This window comes from Artemia franciscana, chromosome 3, assembly GCF_032884065.1.
Source record: "Artemia franciscana chromosome 3, ASM3288406v1, whole genome shotgun sequence".
Classification (NCBI taxonomy): domain Eukaryota; kingdom Metazoa; phylum Arthropoda; class Branchiopoda; order Anostraca; family Artemiidae; genus Artemia; species Artemia franciscana.
The window spans coordinates 11,799,336-11,822,358 of record NC_088865.1 but is presented as its reverse complement, the minus strand read 5'-3'; the positions used below and the strand labels follow the sequence as shown (position 1 = coordinate 11,822,358).

The window sequence follows — 23,023 nt, the reverse complement described above, 5'->3', positions numbered from 1 at the left end:
AAAATTTTCAGCGGGTTTGGATTTCCAGAGAAAATGTCGTGTAGCCTAAGGGATTGAAATTTCTGGAGTGATTGAAAAACGATCAGAGATTAAAGTCTCTTTAAAATGAAAGTATGTTAAGGAGAATTTTTCTGGCTAAATCGTCCGTAAAAAAATTTATGGAGGGGGGGGGGCGAAGATGAATTTTCAGCGAATATGAAGATTTCCAGAAGGAATTCTACGGGGAGAGATGTATTTTAAGTGGGAGCAACTTTCCATCGGAAGAATTTCACTTGAGGGAGGCAATTTTTCGTGTTGGTTGAGTCAGATTTACCGGCATTATTTGAAAAACGATCAGAAATTAAATATAAAAAATTCTTTAAACTGAAAGTAAGGAGCAAATTTAAAACTCAAAACGAACAGAAATTATTCCGCATATGAAGGGGTTGGCCCCCTCCTCAACACCTTGCTCTTTGCTCTAAAGTTTGACTATTTGGCTCAATTTTTTACGAACGACTCCTGAAACACAAGAGCCGTTTAATTAGAATGGGAAGTTTTTTTAAAAGTGCCAAAAACTTTTTTCCTTGGTTTGTCGTGATGACCTTTCAGCTAGTAAACAAGATATTATGTTGACTCAATCTGCTTAAGTAGCCTGAGCAATGCTGATGACCTTGTTATATAGTCTAGTGAAAATATTGTCTGATCTCAAACATTTTTTATACAAATGATTCTTTCACTATCCAACTAAAAAATATGTGCTGATTCCGAATCCAAAAAGTTTACCACTCTAGCTCTTTCACAAATGTGAGTTTTCTTTAGGTTGAATTTGAGGTGCAAAAAATGTTAATTGAGTAAATACCAGCAAATGTGATTAGATATGTCATTTCTACGCTCTTTTTTTCTGATAAACATAAAATCAAAAGAATTGTCTGGGGCTTAAAGCTTTGAGAGAGAGTGAGGTTGGGGGAAAACAAGGAAAATTATGAAAAACAGGGTCAACCCCAAAAGAAATTGCTATACAAATGATTCTTTCGCATTATGAGTAAAAAATATGTGCTGATTCCAAGTCCGAAAAGTTTTTCACTCTAGCTCTTTCATAAATTCGAGTTTTCTTATGTCGAGGTTGAGGATGAATTTTTTAATTTAAAGAATGTCGTCCTGAAAGGGCAGTGCTGAATTTGGGAAGTTGTTTAGGGGTTTGATTCAATATCCCAAATACATCAGAACATTACAGCAGCTTGGACTGAGGAGGTAGAGGGTGAGGTGTTCTCTAAGGCAAATTTTGGGTCGGGGTAGTGAAAAAATCATTTGTATAGCGATTTGTTTGAGGTTGACCCCTTTTTCCACCTAGACTAATATTGGCAACATGTCCTAATACTCCTAATATATTGTTTAAGATCTATGAAAGTTTCGGTGTTTATCATGAAATTTCTTATATAGGCCTATCGTCTTAGGCTGAATTTGTATGCTTTCGCCTGCACTACTCCTTGATACCACTGATTTTTTATTTGGCAATGTGATCTGGCATCTGTGAAGCAGTTCTGTTACCCAGGGTTCATCTTTAAGGAACAATCGTTTGATGATGCTCGCATTCGCCATACTTTGAGGTCAGTGTACATCTGGGGAAATCTATTCCTCTGCCAGTTTTGTAATTTCTCGGCTAAGGTTAAAAACTTCCTTCTGTAGCTTACTGCACGAATATTTTCAGGTTATTTCTTGCTTGTTGTCACACTGTTGTTAGTTTACGTAAAACTAAAATGGCGTACAATGACCCCTACGTTCTCTCCATAAACTGCCTTCTTATGTCTTACTGTCCGGCGCATGTTAGTCCTACTGAGTAGTGCTGATTTTAGTTTGTGTACGATAAAAAACTTCACGAATCCACTAGCTTTACGTTAGGTGATGGTCTTTTTGCATTACATAATGAGCTTGTTAATGTTTTAGCTGTCCTCCTTTCGGGCATTGCATTGCCAACATGGCTAAAGCTCCAGGAACCTCATGACACCCGCACGACTATTTGCTGGTATTTTACTTGTTTATGTTATATTTTTTATTTTTATTTATTATTTTAGTTGTTTATTTTGTCTGTTATATCTTCAGCATTACTCTTTACAGTCCCTTGGCTGGAATAAAAATTGCTGGGTTTATCTCAATTGAACCACAACTATCCCTGCAATGCAGGTGCTGAAGGGTAGTATGACCCATTGTAAGCAATGGCCGTTTTCAACAGAAAATGGTAGCTTTTAAAAGTCAAGGCATAGGGACAAAATATTGAATTTAAGGACGAAGGTGGAAGAAAGGTTAGCTATTCCCCATTCTACATATATCACTCTTTACTTCTATTAGAAAATATGTATTTTTGTTTTTTTTTGTTAAATACTTTGAAATAGAACAATAGTTCAAAGTTTAACTTCAGTTGTAAGACCTTTGTTAATATTTGAACAATTATTTCGTATCATAACTATAAATTTTTCAAAAATATATTCTTGACTTGATCAAGTAAAATAATTCAAGCTAAAATGTAGTACGCTTCATATTAAGGCTTCAGGAACATCAAGAGAGGAACTACATCCTCCCGTGTGACTGCTTGTTGGAATTAAAATAATCTGTTCTCTTTGTTTTCGCTCGAAAAAAAAATATAGATTTGAATTATAATTAATTAAAATGAAATTAAACTAGAATTATAGTAAGAATTGACCCTAAAATATACCTTATCGACATCTCCAGGGAGATGCCGATAATCGGATAAGATACCTTATCCGATATCTCAAATAACACAGTTGTTATTTAAAATCTGTAGTATTTGCTATTTTTTCTCTTGTTGTTATTGTTTTCCTTTTTTTAAATAGATTTCTCTTTCTCTCTCTATCTCTCAATTCTAATAATGATTAGTTTGTGCAGGTTCAACAAAATGTGTAGATAATATATCAAATTTCAACGCTAATACAAATCAAGGATTTGACAGAAGTAAGGCTAATATGGTTAAAAGAGAAAGAAAGAGAGAGGTGAGAGCACAAAAATATACCTCAGAACAATGTGGACATTCACATACTGCATTTCCTTGACTGTCCTGTACGCATTTGGAGGAAAAGTCGCATATTTTGGATTCGCAGTTATCTTAAAAAAAGAAAAAAGATCATCATTTCTTGCATAAAGGCCTCGTAAACTATAGTAAGAATTTATTTCGTGCCATTAAAATTTCAAATCCCCAATGCTATCAGAGGGATGGTGCAAAACAGAATTTTTAACTACTAAAGAAGTAAAAAAGCCAATATGACAATGATAAAAAGGACACATCTACCCAATCAAACCGATTACCAGATTGCTTTACACTAAAGTTTGACTTTTAAAATGGTCGTATATAAACATAGTTACGTAGTTTTTTGTATCTTTATTTTTCTTTGTTTGGGATACAATAGTTGCCGTGATTTTCTGGCCAATCATGCAGCTTCAACCAAACTAAATCGGCTTCAAACAACTATTAAACTTTATTTTTTTTTTGCAAAAAAAATGTCAAATTTCCGGCTGAGATTTCGTGAGCAACGTTTAATGGATAAGATTAAAAAAATAAATATTAAGAAGCGAGACTAATCATTTTCTTATTGTTCATTTGACCCGTATCATAAAAAGGTGGCTAACGAAACAGTAGATCTACCGTAGGCTAGCGCTGAATACAAACTGCTACACATAAATTCGGTTACCAAGTCTCGGAGAAATAGAGCAAAAGCTTTACTTGAATAAAAAAACAACAACTTTTCTTGTGAAAATCGAGCCACATATTAAGCTACTTTCAAGAACTGGGAAAGTTTAGCCGATTTAGATTCCAATGCATATCTTTTGTGAACCCTTAATCCTAATGATTCCGATTCCCCGCTCCGATTTATTGTCTTGTCACTAGTAGCAACAATAAAAATTATGGAAAAAGTTAGAAGAGAGGACTAACAAGAAAAGATATACAACCTGGTTTTAAAATTATTTGACCCAACTTGAGAAGAAAGGCTTTTTGCAATCATAGTTATAATTAACATCTCCAACACCGAAATATATAAAAAATCTAAACATAATGAAACTTAGATACTTAAAATCAGCATTAAAATGCGATTGTTTTGATATAGCTATTGTTATAAAAATTCCGTTTCTTAGAGTTTCGGTTACTCTTGAGCCGGGTCGCTCCTTACTACAGTTCGTTACCACGAACTGTTTGATTACATAAAAAAAAAACTAGTTTTTTTAACTGAAAGTAAGGAGCGACATTAAAACTTAAAGCAAACAGAAATTACTCCGTATATGAAATGGGTTGTCCCCTCCGCAATCCCTCGCTCTCCAACACCGAAATATTTAAAACATGATTTGTTACAGTTAAGACGATCAAAAAACTAGTCTTGGGTCTTAAATATGCTCAGTCACAATAGTAAAAATCCAAACGGGTAGTATTTTTAGCAGTTCTGTTGCTTAGGATTGAAATATACCCACTTAACAAGAAAGAGGGATGGAGCCTCTTTCGCAAAAAGCAACCAAAATTATACAAAATGATTCCTCATGCTTTTGCCACTGTCATCTTCTTGAATAAAAAAAATGCACTTGTTTTCAGAAATAAGATGAGCTACGGATTACTTGGCTTTTAAATCCATTAAGAATCAAATCTTATTATGGTATCGAAGGACAAGGGTATGAAGTGTTTTTTACTGAAATAGATGACATTCCAAATGTTATTTGTTTCCCCATGTAAAATCAACTATTCAATTTTCACAAGATCAACTCAAAACTGAAAGGTTGTTCAACCACTCATTTATAAAAAAAAACTTACATTAAAAACAATACCTTACGTTCCACAAAACAAAAAAGGTGACCTTATATTCAAAAAGGAAAAACGTCAAAGATTTTGAATGATTTGTTTAATTATAAATCCGGCTCATTTTTCAAATTTCGGACTTCGTCTTCAATTTCAAGATGTTTTAGAGAAGCATGGTTTCAATATTGCCTCATTTATCACGCTATTTAAGGAAGCTTGTTATCAAATGATGTTGTTAGTCGTATAACAACTAAAGAAATAAACATGTATTAAAAGCAATAGCAATAGTTATTGTATAGGATATATAGTGAGTGAATTTTCAATTGTGTTAATAATAAAAGAAGCCTATTTTTTATCCACTATACGAAAATGTAAAAAATTGTAGAGTAGCAGAAAAAAAGAAATCCACGAAGATAAGACAAGCAAAAAGACAAACAGAAGAACAAAAACACTATTTAAAAAAATTCTGAAATAGTAACAGAAAGAAAAACTAACGACGAATAAAATCAAAGCAATATTTCACTTAGGCAGGAAGTTTCGTATCATCAGAAAGTAAAAGAAATGTTTTTGCAGGCAAATATTTGATTTTCTCCCGTTTTCTCTGGGGATTGAAGAATGTGTTTTTCTTTCGGGAAAGTTGTGTTATAATAAATGAAACTTTCTGTTTGCGCACTGTTGAAAATTTAACTCGCAATCTAATCAATGTAGGTGTTCCAAAGAATTTTTATGAATTACTTTATGATAATTTTCTCTGATTTGATGATGATTGTGATGATACGATGTTATGATCTATTTTGATAATGTGATCATTTCAAGAGTTTTCTCTTTACTGAGTCGGAACCCAGCTACAAATACAGGATAAATCAGAAATTTTTTACAGATTTCTATTTCTTTTTAACAAAAAGAAACTATCCTATTCATCCTGCCCGAATGAAAATAAATACAAAGCTTTACGCTCATGATGTGCATTTTCTTTACGATTCTGTTAGAAATTTTTCCTGCGGGTTTTCAACAGATTTGGTTTACTGTGTGTTGTAGTAAAATTGTCTGTCTATTTGTTAAGATTAAGTAAAAATAACAAGTTTTTTTAACTGAAAGTAAGGAGCGACCTTACAACTTAAAACGAACACAAATTACTCCGTATATGAAAGGGACTGTTCCCTCCTCAATGCCCTGCTCTTTACACTAAAGTTTGACTCTTTCTCTCAACTCTACTTTTTAAAACAGTAAATAACTTTAGCGTAAAGAGCGGGGCGTTGAGGAGGGAACAGTCCCTTTCGTATACGGATTAATTTCTGTTCGTTTGAAGTTTTAATATCGCTCCTTACTTTCAGTTAAAAAAACTTGTTTTTTTAATTTAATTTCTGAACGTTTTTGAATTAATGCATGTTTTGATTTTGGCTCTCCGCACATGAATAAGTAAAACGTAATTTGCATATTAATTTATTTTTTTGGCTAAATGGCTTCCTCATAGTTTTGATTGGACGATTTTGGGAAAAAAAGAGCTGGGAGTAGGCCTAGTTACCCTCCAATTTTTTGGTTATTTAAAAAGGCAACTAGAACTTTTAATTTTTTACGAACGCTTTTATTAGTAAATATATACGTAACTTACAAATTAACTTACGTAACGAACTTCTATTTTCGTATGTTTTTATTACGTATATGAGGGGGTTCATCCCCTCGTCAATACCTCGCTCTTTACACTAAAGCGTAAATTTTGTCCCAATTCCTTAAAAATGACCGCTGAATCACAAAGGCCGTAGAATAAATAGTTGAAACTAAAATAGTTGCTGCTCCTTACTTTCAATGGAAAAAACTTTTTCATATTCTATTTTTCATTGTCCTTTAAAAAAATGCTAAAAAATCCTGCGCCCCATTCGTGGAATTTTTCCCCCTTGAAAAATTCCTCCATGGAAAGTTCCCCCCGCGTAACCCCGTCCCCTCCACCCCTTCCCCAAACCCAAAAAATCCCACTAAAAGCGAATGTACACTTCCCAATAACCATTACTATGTGGATACACTGGTCAAACTTTGTAGCTTGTAGCCCCTCCCACGGGGACTGTGGGGGAGTAAGTCGTCCCCAGAGAAATAGTTATTGGGCTTTTCAACTATGTTGAATATAATGGCTATATCGGAATTTTGATCCGGTGACTTTAGGAAAAACTTTTTAATTTCCATTATAATGAGCCCTATCATGACATTCTAGGACAACTGGGTTGATACGATTACCCCTGGGAAAAAAAATACAAAAAAAAAACAAATAAACACGCACGCGTGATCTGTCTTGTGGCAAAAAAAAAGCAAAAATCATAAAATTCCACATTTTTGTAGATAGGAGCTTGAAACTTCTACAATAGGGTTCTCTGATATGCTGAATTTGATGGTGTGATTTGATACGCTGAATTTGATGATGTGATTTAAGATTCTATTACTTTTAAGGGGTGTTTCTCCCCACTTTCTAAAATAAGGCAAATTTTCTCAGGCTCGTAACTTTTGATGGGTAAATCTAAACATAATGAAACTTAGATACTTAAAATCAGCATTAAAATGCAATTGTTTTGATGTAGCTATTGTTATAAAAATTCCGTTTCTTAGAGTTTCGGCTACTCTTGAGCTGGGTCGCTCCTTACTACAGTTCGTTACCACGAACTGTTTGATAATACAATTATTATTTTTACTGAGCATGATAACAATAATAACAACAGTTTTCAAACAGTTCGTGGTAACGAACTGTAGTAAGGAGTGACCCGGCTCAATAGAAACCAAAACTTAAAACGAACAGAAATTACTTTAAAACTTAAAACGAACAGAAATTACTTCGTATATGAAAGGGGCTGCTTCCTCATCAACACCCCGCTCTTTACGCTAAAGTTTTTTACTGTTTTAAAAAGAAGAGTTGCGAGAAAGAGTCAAACTTTAGCGTAAAGAGCGGGGCGTTGATGAGGAAGCAGCCCCTTTCATATACGAAGTAATTTCTGTTTGTTTTAAGTTTTAATGTCACTCCTTACTTTCAGTTGAAAAAACTTTTTTTTTTTATTTAATTTTTTAAAGAGCCAAAATAATTTTGGATCTTTCCAACGGAGCCTTTCAACTGAAAGTAAGGAGCAACATTAATGCTTCGAAAGGACAGAAATCATTATGTATATGAAAGGAATTGCCCTATCCTGAACACCTCACTCTTTACTCTATTTTTTAAGTACTTTTAAACAAACTTCTTAACTGTTCCAATTAAAAAACCCTTGTGTTTCCAGAGTCGTTTTTAAAGAATTGGGACCAAATTCAAACTTTAGCGTAAAGACTAAGGTATTGAGGAGGGGGCAATTCCCTTCATATATGTAATACGTAGTTTCTGTCCTTCTTAAGTTTTAATGTTGCTCTTACTTCCAGTTGAAAAAACTTGTTTTTTTTTATTTAGTTTCTGATCATCTTTTAAATAATGCCAGGAAATCGGGCTCCATCTCCACGGAAAAATCCCCCTCCCCACGAAAAATATCCTCTAGACAGTTCAATCCCAGTGAAAATTTACCCTGGAAAAATACCCTTAACAGCTCCCCGTGTAAAATCGAGAAGGAAAGAGGAAGCAAGACATATAAAATAAATTGTTATAGGAATTCTGGCCAATTCCCTTGTGTATAATTTTCCCTGACAAGTTAATCCCCTGGCAACTTCCTTCTCTAGGAAAAATTCTACCATGAAAAAATTCCCCGCAGAGAGTTTGCCCACCCCCACCTGAAAATTCACATATTTCCCGGTAACAAATACAATGCGTAAACAATGGGCAAATTTTGTAACCCAAATACCTTTCCCCTGAGGCTGTGGGGGGGGGGTACATGTTATATCCAAAGATATAGATATTGAGCCTTTTAACTGTGATGAAAAAAATGGTATCTCAAAATTTTAATCGGATGATTTTGGGGGAAAGGGGTGGGGGGGGGGGTCGTATTTGCCCTCTAATTTTTTGGTCACATAATAGGGCACTATAAATTTTATTTTCACTCAAATGAGCCTTCTTACGATATTCTAGAACCACTCGGTTGATACGGTCATCCCTGGAAAAACGAAACAAAAACAATAAATAAACACGCATCCGTGATCTTTGTTCTGGCAAAAAATACATAATTCCACATTTTTTGCAGATAGGTGCGTGAAACCTCTGCAGTAAAGTTCGCTGAATCTGATGGTCTTATTTTCAACTTAAAATAACTTACATATTTGCTATCAGCATACTAACGAAACTCTTTTAATATATGTATTGGTATCGAAATTTCATTTTTTAGAGTTTCGGTTACTATTGAGCTGGGTTGCTCCATATTTACAGTTCGTTAACACGAACTGTTTGAAAAGAGGACTTTTGAAAAACAGTTTGAAATCTCCTTGTTTAAATAAAAGTTATATATTTCATCCTGTTCCACAAAAATTGGGTACCTAATGTGTCGAAATTTCTCCAGTCCCTAAATTTTGATCAATATTTCCTGAAATAATCTGGCCATAATAGCTGAAAAGAATACTTTTGTCGACTCACATGAAACATAAAAAACACGTGCAACCTGAAAACGCATTGCAGAAACTAAAAAGCGTATCACTTTTTATGGCACTTGGTATTAACCATGTGACATATAGCGATCGCAAATTCTCTCGGTCTGTCGGTCTGTCTGTCCCGGTTTTGCTACTTTAGGTACTTCCAGGTAAGCTAGGACGATGAAATTTGGCATGTATATCAGGGACCGGACCAGATTAAATTAGAAATAGTCGTTTTCCCGATTTGACCATCTGGGGGGGGGGGTGAATGGGGGTCGGTTAATTCGGAAAAAAATAGAAAAAATGAAGTATTTTTAACTTCCGAACGGGTAATGGGATCTTAATGAAATTTGATGTTTGGAAGTATAACATGTCTCAGAGCTCTTATTTTAAATCCTGACCAGATGAAGTATTTTTAACTTCCGAACGGGTGATGGGATCTTAATGAAATTTGATGTTTGGAAGTATAACATGTCTCAGAGCTCTTATTTTAAATCCTGACCAGATCTGGTGACATTGGGGGAGTTGGGGGGCCTACAATCTCGGAAAACGCTTAGAATGGAGGGATCGGGATGAAACTTGGTGGGGAAAATAGGCAGAAGTCCTAGATACGTCATAGATACTAGAATAACTGGAACGGATCTACTCTGTTTGGGGGAGTTGGGGGGGGGGTTAATTATGAAAATTAGACAAAAAGGAGGTATTTTTAACTTAAGAAGGAGTGATCTTAATGAAATTTGAAGTTTGGAAGAATATCGTGCCTCAGAGCTCTTATTTTAAATCCCAACTGGATCCGGTGACATTGGTGGGAATTGAGGGGGGGACTTTTACTTACGAAAGAGTGATCGTATCTTAATGAAATTTCCTATTTAGAAGAACCTCGAAACTAAGATCTCTTATTTTAAATCCCGACCGGATCCAGTGTCATTGGGGGGGGGGGTGGAAATCATGGAAAACGCTTAAAGCGGAGAGATCAGGATGAAACTTGGTGGAAAGAATAAGCCCAAGTTCAAGATAGGTGACTGACATAACCGGACCAGATCCGCTCTCTTTGGTGGAGTTGGGGGGGGGGGAGTATTTGGGAAAATTTTGAAAAAATGAGGTATCTGTAACTTACGAGTGGGTTATCAGATCTTAATGAAATTTGATATCTAGAAGTATCTTGTGCTTTAAAACTCTTATTTTAAACCTAGACCAGATCCAGTGACATTGAAGTGAGTTTGTGGGGGAAACCAGAATTCTTGGAAAACGTGAAAATCGAGGTGTCTTACGAATGGGTGATCGGATCTTAATAAAATTTGATATATAGAAGAATCTTATGTCTCAGATGCTCCATTTTCAATTCGAATCAGATCAGGGAACATAGTGAGTTGGAGGGGGAAAACAGAAATCTTGGAAACCGAAAATCTTGGAAAACCCTTAGAGTGGAGAGATCGGGATGAAACTTGATGGGAAGAATAAGCACACGTTCTAGATACGAGATTGACATAATTGGTACGGATCCGTTCTCTTTGTGGGAGCTGGGGGTTGTTAATTTGGAAAAATCAGAAATTTGGGGTATTTTTAACTTAAGAACGGGTGACCGGATCTTAATGAAATTTGATATTTAGAAGGAACTCCTGTCTCAGAGCTCTTATTTCAAATTCCGACCAGATCTTTTGACATTGGGGGGAGTTGGACGGAGAAACTGGAAATCTTGGAAAACACTTATAAATGTCGCAGATAAGTGATTGACGTAACCGGACTGGATCCACTCTCTTTGGTGGAGTTAGTTGGTGGGGTTCAGTGCTTTAGCAAGTTTGGTGCTTCTGGACGTGCTAGGACGATGAAAATTGGTAGGCGTGTCAGGGAGCGGCACAAATTGAGTTGATAAATTCATTTTCCCCGATTCGACCATCTGGAGGGATGAAGGGAGAGGAAAAATTAGAAAAATTGAGGTATTTTTAACTTTCGAGTGGGTGATCGGATCTTAATCAATTTTAATATTTAGAAGGTGACTCAGAGCACTTATTTTAAATCCCGACTGGCATTAAACCTCTGATTTTCCTTTTAAAGCAGTCTATTGATTCTTAGAATTTTGCTAGAGCTCATACCATAGTAGCTCTTGGCTCTTCCAACCTCATCACAAGTGCCATATGAGCTCTTAGCTCTTTTTTTGCCTTAAATTGGCCCTTTTAAAAAAAATTAACATGAACTTTAAACATTTCTCTTTGATTTGCCCTCTTTTCAAACGTTTTGTGATAACGAACTGTAAGTAGCCTAAGGAGCGACTTTGTTCAATAGTGACCGAAACTCTAAAAATAGAATTTTGATATCGATAGATATTTCTAAAGAATTACATTATCATACTGATTTGAAATATAGAAGATTTATTAAGTTTAGTCCATCAAAAGCTTCAAGAAAGGGAAAATTTGCATGATTTTCGAAGAAAGGGGGGAAAATTCTCTAAAAGTCAATAAATCCTTATGAAATCACACTACAAAATTCAACGCATCAGAGAATCCTACTCTCCAAAAAGCACCCATAAATAAAATAGGACTCTCTACAAGCACCCATCTCTAAAAATGTGGAATTTTGCATGTTTTGCCAAAAGAAAGATCATCGATGAATGTTAATTTGGGTTTTTTCCCAAGGGTGATCGTATCAAACCAGTGGTCCTAGAATACTGAAAAAGGGTCCAATCGAACGAAAATTAAGGAGTCCTAGTGCTCTTTTTAAGTGACCAAAAAAATTGGAGGAGAACCATCCCTTTTCCACCTCTTTTTCACCAAAGCCGTCCAATCGAAGTTTTGAGATAGCCATATTATTCAGCATAGGTGAAAGATCCAGTAACTTTGCCTCCGGAGATAACATGACCCTAACAGCCTCTGGAAAAGATCTTCAGTTGAGAAAACTTTTTTTGTTTCATTGATAAAAATAGGAGAATTTCCTCTCAATAACCAAATACTATGGCATACGTGGGAAAAGAAATTACCATCAAGCCCAATCAATGACAGATGTGGTATTAAATCCAAAAAAGAGACCTTTTCAAGAAGGGGGGGGGGTAAGGTATGAGGTGTTTTTATCTCAATTCCGTTTTAATAAAAATGGAGTATTTTCGTTGCTCTATTTACCTCTCTCCTCACTAAATAGATTCTTTTCATCTTGACTAAGTTTTTTTTTTACTCATATTCAATTTTAATCTTATTGTTCATTTAATTTCCTGTAACTTGAATCTCTATGAGTTTAATCTCTATTAGTTGAGATAGCACGCTTATATAATAGATGGGGGGACAGTTGAATCTTGAAACAAACGGAATTTAAAATGGATAACCAAGTTAAACAAACACAAAAAAACAGAGTTTACCCCTAATGATAATTCCTATCATCACTTTCTGGTGATTAATTGCTCGTATTTTGTAAATTTAAGAAAAAAAACCTTTATATAAACCCTGATGAGAGTTATTTTCTACAAAACTTCACAAACACTGGAAAGGCAGTGTGGTCTTCGTCGCTATTTACAAAACTTCACTTTTTGATGATTCACTTTTTGATTGCCAAGCGCTTGCTAGATCTTTTGGAATTTCTAGAGCCGAAGCTAAAATTTTACCACACTGAAAGGGAGGTATTTTTACCCCCATTATTTTGAGTCATTATACACAGATCAAGCCATGATCCTTGAAAATCAAATTATTTAGCTTACTTATTTGGAGAGCCCGCATTCAAGCGATATTTGAAATGTTACAAAATGATTGAAGTTATTCAAATGCAAATTTGACTGTGAGATTTACTAAGTATTGTATGCTATAAAGTACACGCTTACTGAGGGTATACCGCCTTCAAAAAAGATAAGTGATCAGAAAGAAAACGCCCATGATGTAGCTAAACTATATTGCACTTGGCTCCATTAAATAATGTCTTCTTCAAGATCGAGCTGTTAGATTGATGGTTGATAGTCTCTGCATCTGAGAAGAGAATCTGATTCGGGTTGCAAAAGGAAGTTTAAACTTTTCAAAAGGGTAAATAGAAGCCAGCAAGCACTTTCGAACTGGGTTGGGAAGATAGCAAATTCACACATAGTCGAAAACAGGGAAACTATAAAAAAAATAACTGAAACTGAACAGCTCCTGGCATTTAGGGAGCTGAACTGAGAGGTCACTCTGGCACTACATAGTTGAGTTGGTGAAAGGATTTGTATTTTTTTTATGAAGCTTCAAAGGAGCTTCATATTCGATGTTCGATTCTTCGATTCTTCGATTTTTCATATTCGATATTCGATATTCGATTCTTCATATTCAAGCATGAATACAGCTAGTTCTCTCATTGTATAAGCTCTTTTTCTTTCCCACATATTTTAGATAGGCTAGGAAATCGGATGAAATCAGAAGTCGGCAAAAACCAGATTTTGCAAAGTGAGCAATGTCTAAGTCAATTCTCCTCAAATAAAGCATTGAATAAAATATTACCTTTCAAGGCATTTTTACCACAAGAACTCCAACGAGGGATCACATAAATAATCGTGTATGCAGAACACATGGGATATCGAGCTATTGATATTGTCATACTTTGCAGTATCCATTGTCATGTCGGACAAATGTATATCGTATAAGCCAATAGAGCACAAAAGAATTTTTTTTTTCTGTGCTGTTTCACAACAAAGGGTAACAGATACTAGCATAAGTGTCAGGGAACAAACATCCGCCATCAGGCACGCTACCATAACTTCAAAATCCCAAAAGAAATTTCTCCTTACCTGTTGTATATATATATATATATATATATATATATATATATATATATATATATATATATATATATATATATATATATATATATATATATGGGTGTGTATTTTATATATATCATAGGTAGCGCAATAGCCTAGTTGCCTAAGTAAAGAGCAATGTCGAAAGGAGCTCATTGGATTGGTAATCGAAAGTTTTAGTGCTCTTTTCTAGAATCGAAAGTGATTGGAGGGTAACCAGCCCCCTGCCCGCGATTTTCCCAAACACATCCAATAAAAATATATACAGCCATTTTGTTCAGCATAGTTGAAAGGTCCAATCATTATCTCTTCGGGGATGTCAACTGTCCTCCTCATAGCCCTATGGGCAAAGTCTATAAGTTGTGCTAGTTCCCCATTGCTAGCATATAAGATTTTTTATGGAAGGGGTGTTGGTATAATTTTTGAAGGGGGCTCACTCGATTGGAAATCAGAAGTTTTAGTGTACTATTTAGGAATCAAAAGTAAAGAGGGGGGACAAGCCCTCAGGGAAAGGGCTATAAGTTAGGCAATTCATAGGTATAGGCAATTCATCTATAGTTTACATCTAGTTTATGTTATTGAGAAAGATGGGCATGTTTGACCTTTAGTGTCGAGAAAGACATAGGGCATTTAGGTAGGTCTGTCAGAGAATGCTCAGGGAAGTGTTGAACCAAATCAAAACACATTATGTGCAAAGAGGTAGAGAAAAGGGCGCAACTTAATAATGACTGAGTATTTTAATTTGGAACTTTCAGGATATAACAAGGGAGATGATTAATTGACTATAAAGGCACACTTTGCTCGCTACTACTATTACTACTGCAATAACAGCTACTACTACTACTACTATTACCACTAGTACCACTAAAACTACTGCCTCTTTAGCGATTACTACCCAGGCTGAGGATATTCAAATGAACATCTTAGGAAATGCTGAGGTGAAAGTTGAACTAAGTCAAAACATACTATGTGCATACAGATCTTCAAAAGTGTGTATCAACAATATTCTCGGAACGGCTTACCATATCAAGATGAAATTTTCAGGGCATCATGAAGAGGATATTCGACTGAACAAAATGCAACATGTACATACTACTACTGCTATTAATGCTGTTGCTACTACTGTTACTGCTACTACTAATGCCTATTACAGCTACTACTGCTCTTACTACTACCACTGCAACTATGATGTTCTTACTATTAAGGATAGGTCTGTGAAGATGAAAATTTGACAGAATGTTGAGGCTAAATTTGAGCTAAAACGAAACACATCATGTCCATGCATATAATCAAATGGTTTATATCAAGAATGGATTTTGGTATTAAGTTGGAAATTTCAGGTGAAGCTTAAAGAGGTGATCAATTGACCAGAATGTAATATATGCATGCTACTACTAATGCTACTATCACTGCTAATTTTACTATTCCTACTACTTCTAATACTACTAATACTACAACTACTATTACTACTAATAGTACTACTACTACTACTACTACTACTACTACTATTACTACTACTACTACTACTACTACTACTACTACTACTACTACTACTACTACTACTACTACTACTACTACTACTACTACTACTACTACTACTACTACTACTACTACTACTACTACTACTACTACTACCACTACTACTACTACTACTACTACTACTACTACTACTACTACTACTACTACTACTACTACTACTACTACTACTACCACTACTACTACTACTAATAATAATACTTCTTCTACCACTACTACTTCTACCACTAATCCTATTACTGCTACTACTACTAATAAACAACTCCAACTGCAACTTCAATTGCTTGTAAAACTAAAATTATTAAGATGGAAAGCATACTAGTACTAACACTATTAAGGTTAAGTAGCAGAAGGTGAAAATTTGACAGAATATTTAGGAGAAACTTGAATTAAATCAAAACGCACTATGCGCATGCAGATTGTAAAAAGGCCGTGTCTCAAGAATGGACTTGGGCACTAAGCTGGAACTTTCAGAGAACGCTTGCTTGTAAAACTACTACCACTGCTACTTTTACTACTACTACTACTACTAATACGCCTACAGCTTATACTCCTACTACTACTGCTACTTGTACTGCTTCTGGTACTTCTACAACTGCTACTTCTGTTACTACTACTACTGTTACTACTAATACTATAGCTATTCCAACTACAACTACTACTTCTATTTCAACTACTTTCAAGGCTAAGAGTATTATAATGACAATTTCGGGAAGTGTTCGAATGGGCTATTCAGGTTATCAAAAAAGCATATCGGCAATGTCATAGCAACGGCTAATTGTATTAAGTGGGAACTTCCAGGACTTCATAAGGGAGATGTTCAATTGACTTAAAGGCAATATGTTAATAGTGCTGCTGCTACTAGTACTTGTGCTATTACTGTTAATACTACTGGCACTGCTAGTACTAATACTGCTACTGTGTCTACTATTAAAAATATGCCTAAGGGTATGAAGGTGAAATTTTCAGAAAATATTGATGGGGGGAGGTGAATTGAATTACAACACGTTGTCTGTATGCAGGTTGCAAAAAGCGGGCATCAGCAATATCTTAGGAAATGTTTGGTGTGCAAAGTTGAAACTTGCACGGTTTGCTGTGGCGGATGCTGCACTAACCAAAAGACAGGGGCATAGATCAAGTGTTTTTATTGGTTGCAAGAGGGGTTCATACCTGGAATGTCAGGGGGCACGGGCTATATAACATTTTTTTGAAATTATTGGGCGTGGGGCAACTTCCACCTTAAATCCCCCCAAAAAACGCCCCTGCCAAAAGACAGCATTTACATACTAATGCCACTGCTTCTAGTCATATTAGTACTGCTGCAGCTACTACGATTAATACTAGTGCTGCTACTACTATAACTGCTACTAAATTTAAGGCAGCTACTATAAATTCTACTGCTACTAATGTTACTACTGGTAATACTACTACTGCTGCTAAAACTAAAGGCATCAAGGCAAACAAATTTGAGAGATTTCGAAGCAATATTGAACTAAATCGAAACCCACTATGCCCTCACAGGGTCTCAAGAAGACGTATCAGCAATATTTCAGGAACAATTAATGGTATGCAGTTGAAAATTTCACCGTATTTTGAGGGGGATGTTGAAGAAAACCAAAGGTGCTATATACATACTACTGCTAATGCTACTACTGCTGCTACAAGTGTTGCTACTACGCAAGCTTGGCGTATTATATTAAAGCTTTAAAGGAATATAGGTTGATGTTGGACTAAATCAAAACGAACTATGAACACGTAGATTGTAAATTAAAATAAATAAACTAATCAAACTTAAAATGAGCGAAAATTAACATGAGTAGGCCTGACACCTGTCATGCCTTCTGAAGACCAGATCATAACTGGCACTTTACTAAAAAAGAACAAATGAATGTGGATTGACAGTTTAATATACATATACTGATATCTATTTCTTAAAGTTTCAACAATTTTTACTTATTAAAGTTAAAAAAGTTAAAACATTTAATATGTATTTTGTATTCAGTAAAGTGCAAATTATGTTCTGATCTTCAGAAGGCATGGGGGGGATTCACTCCTACTCATGTTAATTTCTGTTAGTTTTGTATTTGGCTCGGTTACTTGTGTCAGTCCTGTTCGTTTTGAATTTGCTTTACTTATTGATGGTGATTTGTGCTAGTTTCACGCTCGAAAGATTAGTTGACTTTATTTCTGGTCATTTTAGTTTAAATGAGAGCTTTACTTTTCTTTGAAAAACTTATTTTGCCAAAAACAATTGTTTGTATCAATATATATGTGGAAGAGAAGTTATGTGTTAAAAACTCTACCTAAATCTTCAAATGATATGGGGATAAAATCTTGTCGTTCCCTTTGCTTTAAAATTTTGAATTGTCATGTGTCAAAATATTGGAAGCAGTTCCTAGGTCCATAATGCTGGAAATCAATGATTTTTGAGAAGATTATTGAGCAGGAACATGTGAAAGTTGTTTCACCTTTAAAAATTCTTCGGCAGGTTTTGACCAGATTCCTGCTAATGTAATCAAGCATATCCTTCCATCGACTATAACCCCACTTTACCATTCGATTAACCAGTCATTTCAAGTATAAGTATTTCCCAAGCGTCTTAATTTGGCAAGAGCGATAGCTGGCTTTACAGAAGGTAATCGTGAGGACCCTTGGAACTGCAGGCCGATCTCTCTTCTGTCTGTGTTCTCCAAGACATTTGAGAGATAAATATTCAAACGTCTGGTGAGTTTTCTAGAAGTAAAGTATTTGTCCATCATTAGCAGTTTGATTTTCGTGCAAAGGATTCAACAGAATATGCCCGCAATAGATTTATTCAGTTTACACGAACAATCTCTAGACACTAGTCTCATTCCTGCAGCCACTATTCTTTATGTAAAGAAAGTTTGACAATCTTACACACAAGATCCTTGTTGGTAAGCTTTTTCATCATGGTGCATGTGGAGAAGCGTTGTCATGGTTCTCTTTATACCTCCCTGGCAGATTTATTACTGCTGAAACTGTAGACGAGCAAGTTCCAATTGGATATAGAGTAACCTAAGTTTCAATTCTTGGACCATTCGTCTTCTTCATTTATGTCAACAACCCTTACCTGCTTAATTGTGTCAGAAAAGTTACTCTCAGACTGCTTCAACGTCTACATCTGATAATCAGGAAGGATTAGACCGTTTGCAGATGACTGTACTTTAGGTTCCGTGGCTCCAGATGAATCATTCCTTACATTCAAGATCCAAATAAAGACTAAGAAGACATTCAATTCCTTTGTCGTAAATCTAATAGCCCTAAATGTAAACAAAAGTCTTACTTTCTTATTTTTCTCGTACAGGTAAGAGTTGTCCTACAATAACTGAACTTCATAAACTAAGTGGCTCTATAAGTTGCCTCCAAATCGATATGTGCAATTCCTGGAAATTTTCCTGATGAAAACCTATCGTTAAAGTGACGTATTCAGGTAATAAGAGCCAAAACTTACCGTGGACTTGAAATCACTCGAAAACAAGAGCGACTATTTGCTTTTTCTATCCTCCATCTGTTATACTTCTCACTTATTTATCCGTATATGTGTTAATGTTTGTCTGTGTAAATTTTTACATTTCCATCTTTACTTCCACCTGTTCATTAGCTTCAAGAGAAAGCAGCTAGAGTCAACTATACACACTCCTGTTGATCTCCTTAAGATGAAGGACATTTATTTTATATCTTTATCTCCGCTCGCATACCTATACTTCCATGGAGAGCTCCAATGCTGTTTTCTGGACTACTTCAACTAATGAAGGAAGTAAATCTTTACACAGTATGTAAGTGGGGTGATGTATCGATTCGGCCTCGGTTCCTTCAGAGATTGGCCTGCCCATAAGTATGGGGAGTGCTTGGAACTCGATTCCTGCTTATAACCGGCAATACCAGATGTAACGGTAGTAATTTTGGAATGTTATATGTGAATGTATTGGTGGAAATGAAAAGAATGGAAATAAACAATCCTACTTGATAGTTGTGATAGATATGATGAAGAGGGAATTGTAAATAAATTCGGTGATTTTTTTTCTAATATTGGTTTAAAAGTTCAACATAGTGTAAAGGAGAGATGTAAAGAGTGTGATGATTCTGGAACTGATGACCGATGCAATCAAACCTGATTTTAACTTTGAACCCAGCAATAGTGAAGAGCTTATGAAAATTGTTAAGTCTTTGAAATGAAATTCTGTTTTGGAGTTGATGGACTGTCTCTTAGTGCATTCAAAGTTGTTGCTGGATGTATACTCCCTTGTCTATTTTTCATTATTAAACTGTCACTAGAAACAGGAAAATTTCCAGAGCGACTAAAGACAGCAAAGGTAATACCCCTTCATAAAGGTGGTTACAAAAAAGACATTGAAAAATGGAGATTTATTTCTATTATACCCTTATTCTCAAAGCTATAGGAGAAAGAAGTACACAGTCGGCCTTATACTTTCCTACAAAATAAAGAATTATTAAGCGAAACTCAGATTGGTTTTCGTAAAGAGCATTCTACAACGCATGCTTTGCAAGACCTTGATGATTTTGTGTATAACGTGTTTCAGAGAGGTTATATACCAATGTCTATTTTTATTGATGTCCGTAAAGCATTTATGCTGTAGATTTTAAAGTGTTGATTAAAAGGTTGGAATCACTAGGTATTCTTGGAAATTGTTTAGAATGGTTTAAAATCTACCTAACACGGATATCGCTTAGAGTTGCAATTAATAATGTTATGTCTTCGGCGTTTTCGGTTAGGTGCGGAGGTTTATTATTAGGTTTAGTGTATGTCGATTCCATGCGTTTTTACCTGAAGGAAGCCTGCACTATATCGTTTGTTGATTACCCTGCTTATAATTTATTTGGAAAGTCTATAGACAAAGGTGGTTAGTAAAGCAAATCGTGTATTGGAAAGACTCGAAGTTTTCATGAATGTAAGATTTCTTTGTGTTGATGTGAGTAAGACATTTTTGATGACTTACAGTAGAATGGGTTCTCCTGCTGATTTGAATGACCTGGTTAAACTGTACGGAAAGCCTGTTCAGCAGGTTGGTAAACAGTGTTACCTAGGATTCATAGTGGATTGTCATCTGTCGTGGAGAAATCATAGTGAAGTTATATCTGCTAAGATTGCCCGTGGTGTAGGCATACTTCGAATTTTAAATATTTCCTGCCATAGAAGGTTCTTCTTATACTTTGTTATTCATTAATTTACCCGTATATAGCTTATGGTTTTTTTTTTATCTGGAGTAGCAGTTTTTTTTTTTACTAATTATAGGCGAGTGCAAGCTCTCAGAATAAAGCGCTTAGGATTATTTGTAAATATGTTAAAGAGGTCCATGAAACTAGTGCTTGTTATAAATCCCTGAATCTGTTAACTGTTGGAAAATTAGAGATTTTCAAGCTTCTATATTTGTTTTCAGTGTATGAATGATCTAGTCCCTGCAGTTTTACAGAAGTTTTATTGTTTGAAGCTAAGTGCACGATTGTGAAGCGAGAAATAGTGATGATATAACAATTGGGTCAACAGTTACAGCTAGATCGGCATTTACAGTAAGATATATGGGTCCACTTATTTGAAATAAGTTGCCAGTGAGTATTACGACGGCTGAACACCTGGTTTCACTTAAGAAAAAATTACAAGACCATTTGTTAGAAAGTAATTAGTAATTTTTTTCAGGGGGAGGCCAGGCAAGGGGTTTGTGGAGTGTGTTAAATGGTGATTTTTTTGGGGGGGGAGGGGTAAAAAATGCTTTGATTGTTTAAACGAGAGAGATTGATTTGAAGTTTGAGTTGATTTTGGTTATTTTGTGATTTGTAATGGAATATAAATTATTACTTGTTACTGCTGTGCGTCTACAAAACTGTAAAGTTTATTCTTAGCGTGGCAGCATTTTCCAGAAGATGTGTTTTAGTTTTTTATGTGAAAAAAAAAGCGCCAAACATTTGGTTCCTTTAAGAAATAAATACAGGTTTTTAATTAAGATTAAATGTTATTAAGTTTTAGTTATATGTTGTAATTGTTTATTTATGTGTCGTTATTTATTATGTCGTTTATTTATTATGTTATCTAGTTAGCGTTGATGCCTCGATGACGTAGACAAAACTTTTAACTGTTTTGATTTTCGGGTGATGGGAGGATTGTCGTATTCATGGAAACTATCGGTGAGTCTATTTCTTATTCTTTGTCTATTTATTTTTTGGTATAGTTTAGCATAGGTATCTCCAGTTTTATTATTAATAAGTAAGTTGTTTCCCAAATAACGGGCCATCAAGCTCTTTGGGACGTGGCCCTATTTATTGCTCATTTAATCAAATAAATTGAACTTGAATTTGGTATCAAAAGCAAGAGAATCAGGTCTATCAGCAAGCTCAATCCAACAGCCTATAGGAGACGTACATGAGATAAGGTTAATGGTCTGATCCTCTGCAAATATCAAATATTCCTTTTTTATGTTTATTAATTGTATTCGGAAAAAGGAAATACAACTCATTAAAAAAATACAACGTTTAATTATCTTGAGAACCAAATAAGGTTAAGAAAACGGATTGAATGTTCTATCCTAAATTTGGTGAAATTTTTATATCATTTTGACAAAAAGTGCCAGGGTCTTTTATTTAGCCTACCAGAGTTAAATCGATACTGTTTAAAATTATATAGTTGTTAATTATTTTACCATGCTTTTAAAAAACATTCTATCATTATGAGAAAATACTATTATTGATAGCAATTCATTATTTTGACAGGTCTTTGAGTGTTGTTGATTCTCTAGGTGAGGTCTTAAACGCAGAAGAGACAGAACAAATAAAATGATACATAAACGGTTGACCTTTCAGGGTAAAAACTTGGAATGATAAAATAACATAGCTTAAATTTGAGTTTTTCCGACAACCTGAACCATGGCTTTTCAAATGAAATTCAAAAAGCCACGACTCGAAATCATGTATTTGAATGATACTTGTCAAAACTACGAAAGTTAAAACAAATAAATATCAAATTTACTTAATAAGGAACAAAAGTGCTAGTACAAAATAAATCAGGTGGGGTCAGGAGATTATATTGCTTGAATGAATCAATCCTCAAAAATCCTTCGTAATCGGCTGAGTTAGTGGATGAAACTATATCAAAATATATTAAAATTATTCAAAAAAAGCAGCGTTATTAGGTTGAATTTTGTCAGGCTCAAAAATTGGTATTTTTGTCCTAACGACCCAACATATTTAAAACGTAAAAATACATTACGCTTATACTAAAGTTGTTACGATTCATGTTCAGTTCTTGCGTTTATTTTCCTTCACATCAAAACTTCACATCAAATCCTTCACATCAAAAGTGCTAGTACAAAATAAATCAGGTGGGGTCAGGAGATTATATTGCTTGAATGAATCAATCCTCAAAAATCCTTCGTAATCGGCTGAGTTAGTGGATGAAACTATATCAAAATATATTAAAATTA

At 34.9% G+C, this 23,023-nt stretch overlaps 1 protein-coding gene across 1 annotated transcript in view; it reads right to left on the bottom strand.

Moving 5' to 3' along the window:
• The window catches only part of LOC136025458 (agrin-like), a 214,702-nt gene that overhangs the window by 121,942 nt on the left and 69,737 nt on the right, over positions 1–23,023 (bottom strand). The window contains exon 7 of the mRNA XM_065701490.1: positions 3,005–3,096. Within this exon, the coding sequence (XP_065557562.1) occupies positions 3,005–3,096 (92 nt within the window). The remainder of the gene's footprint in view (positions 1–3,004; positions 3,097–23,023) is intronic.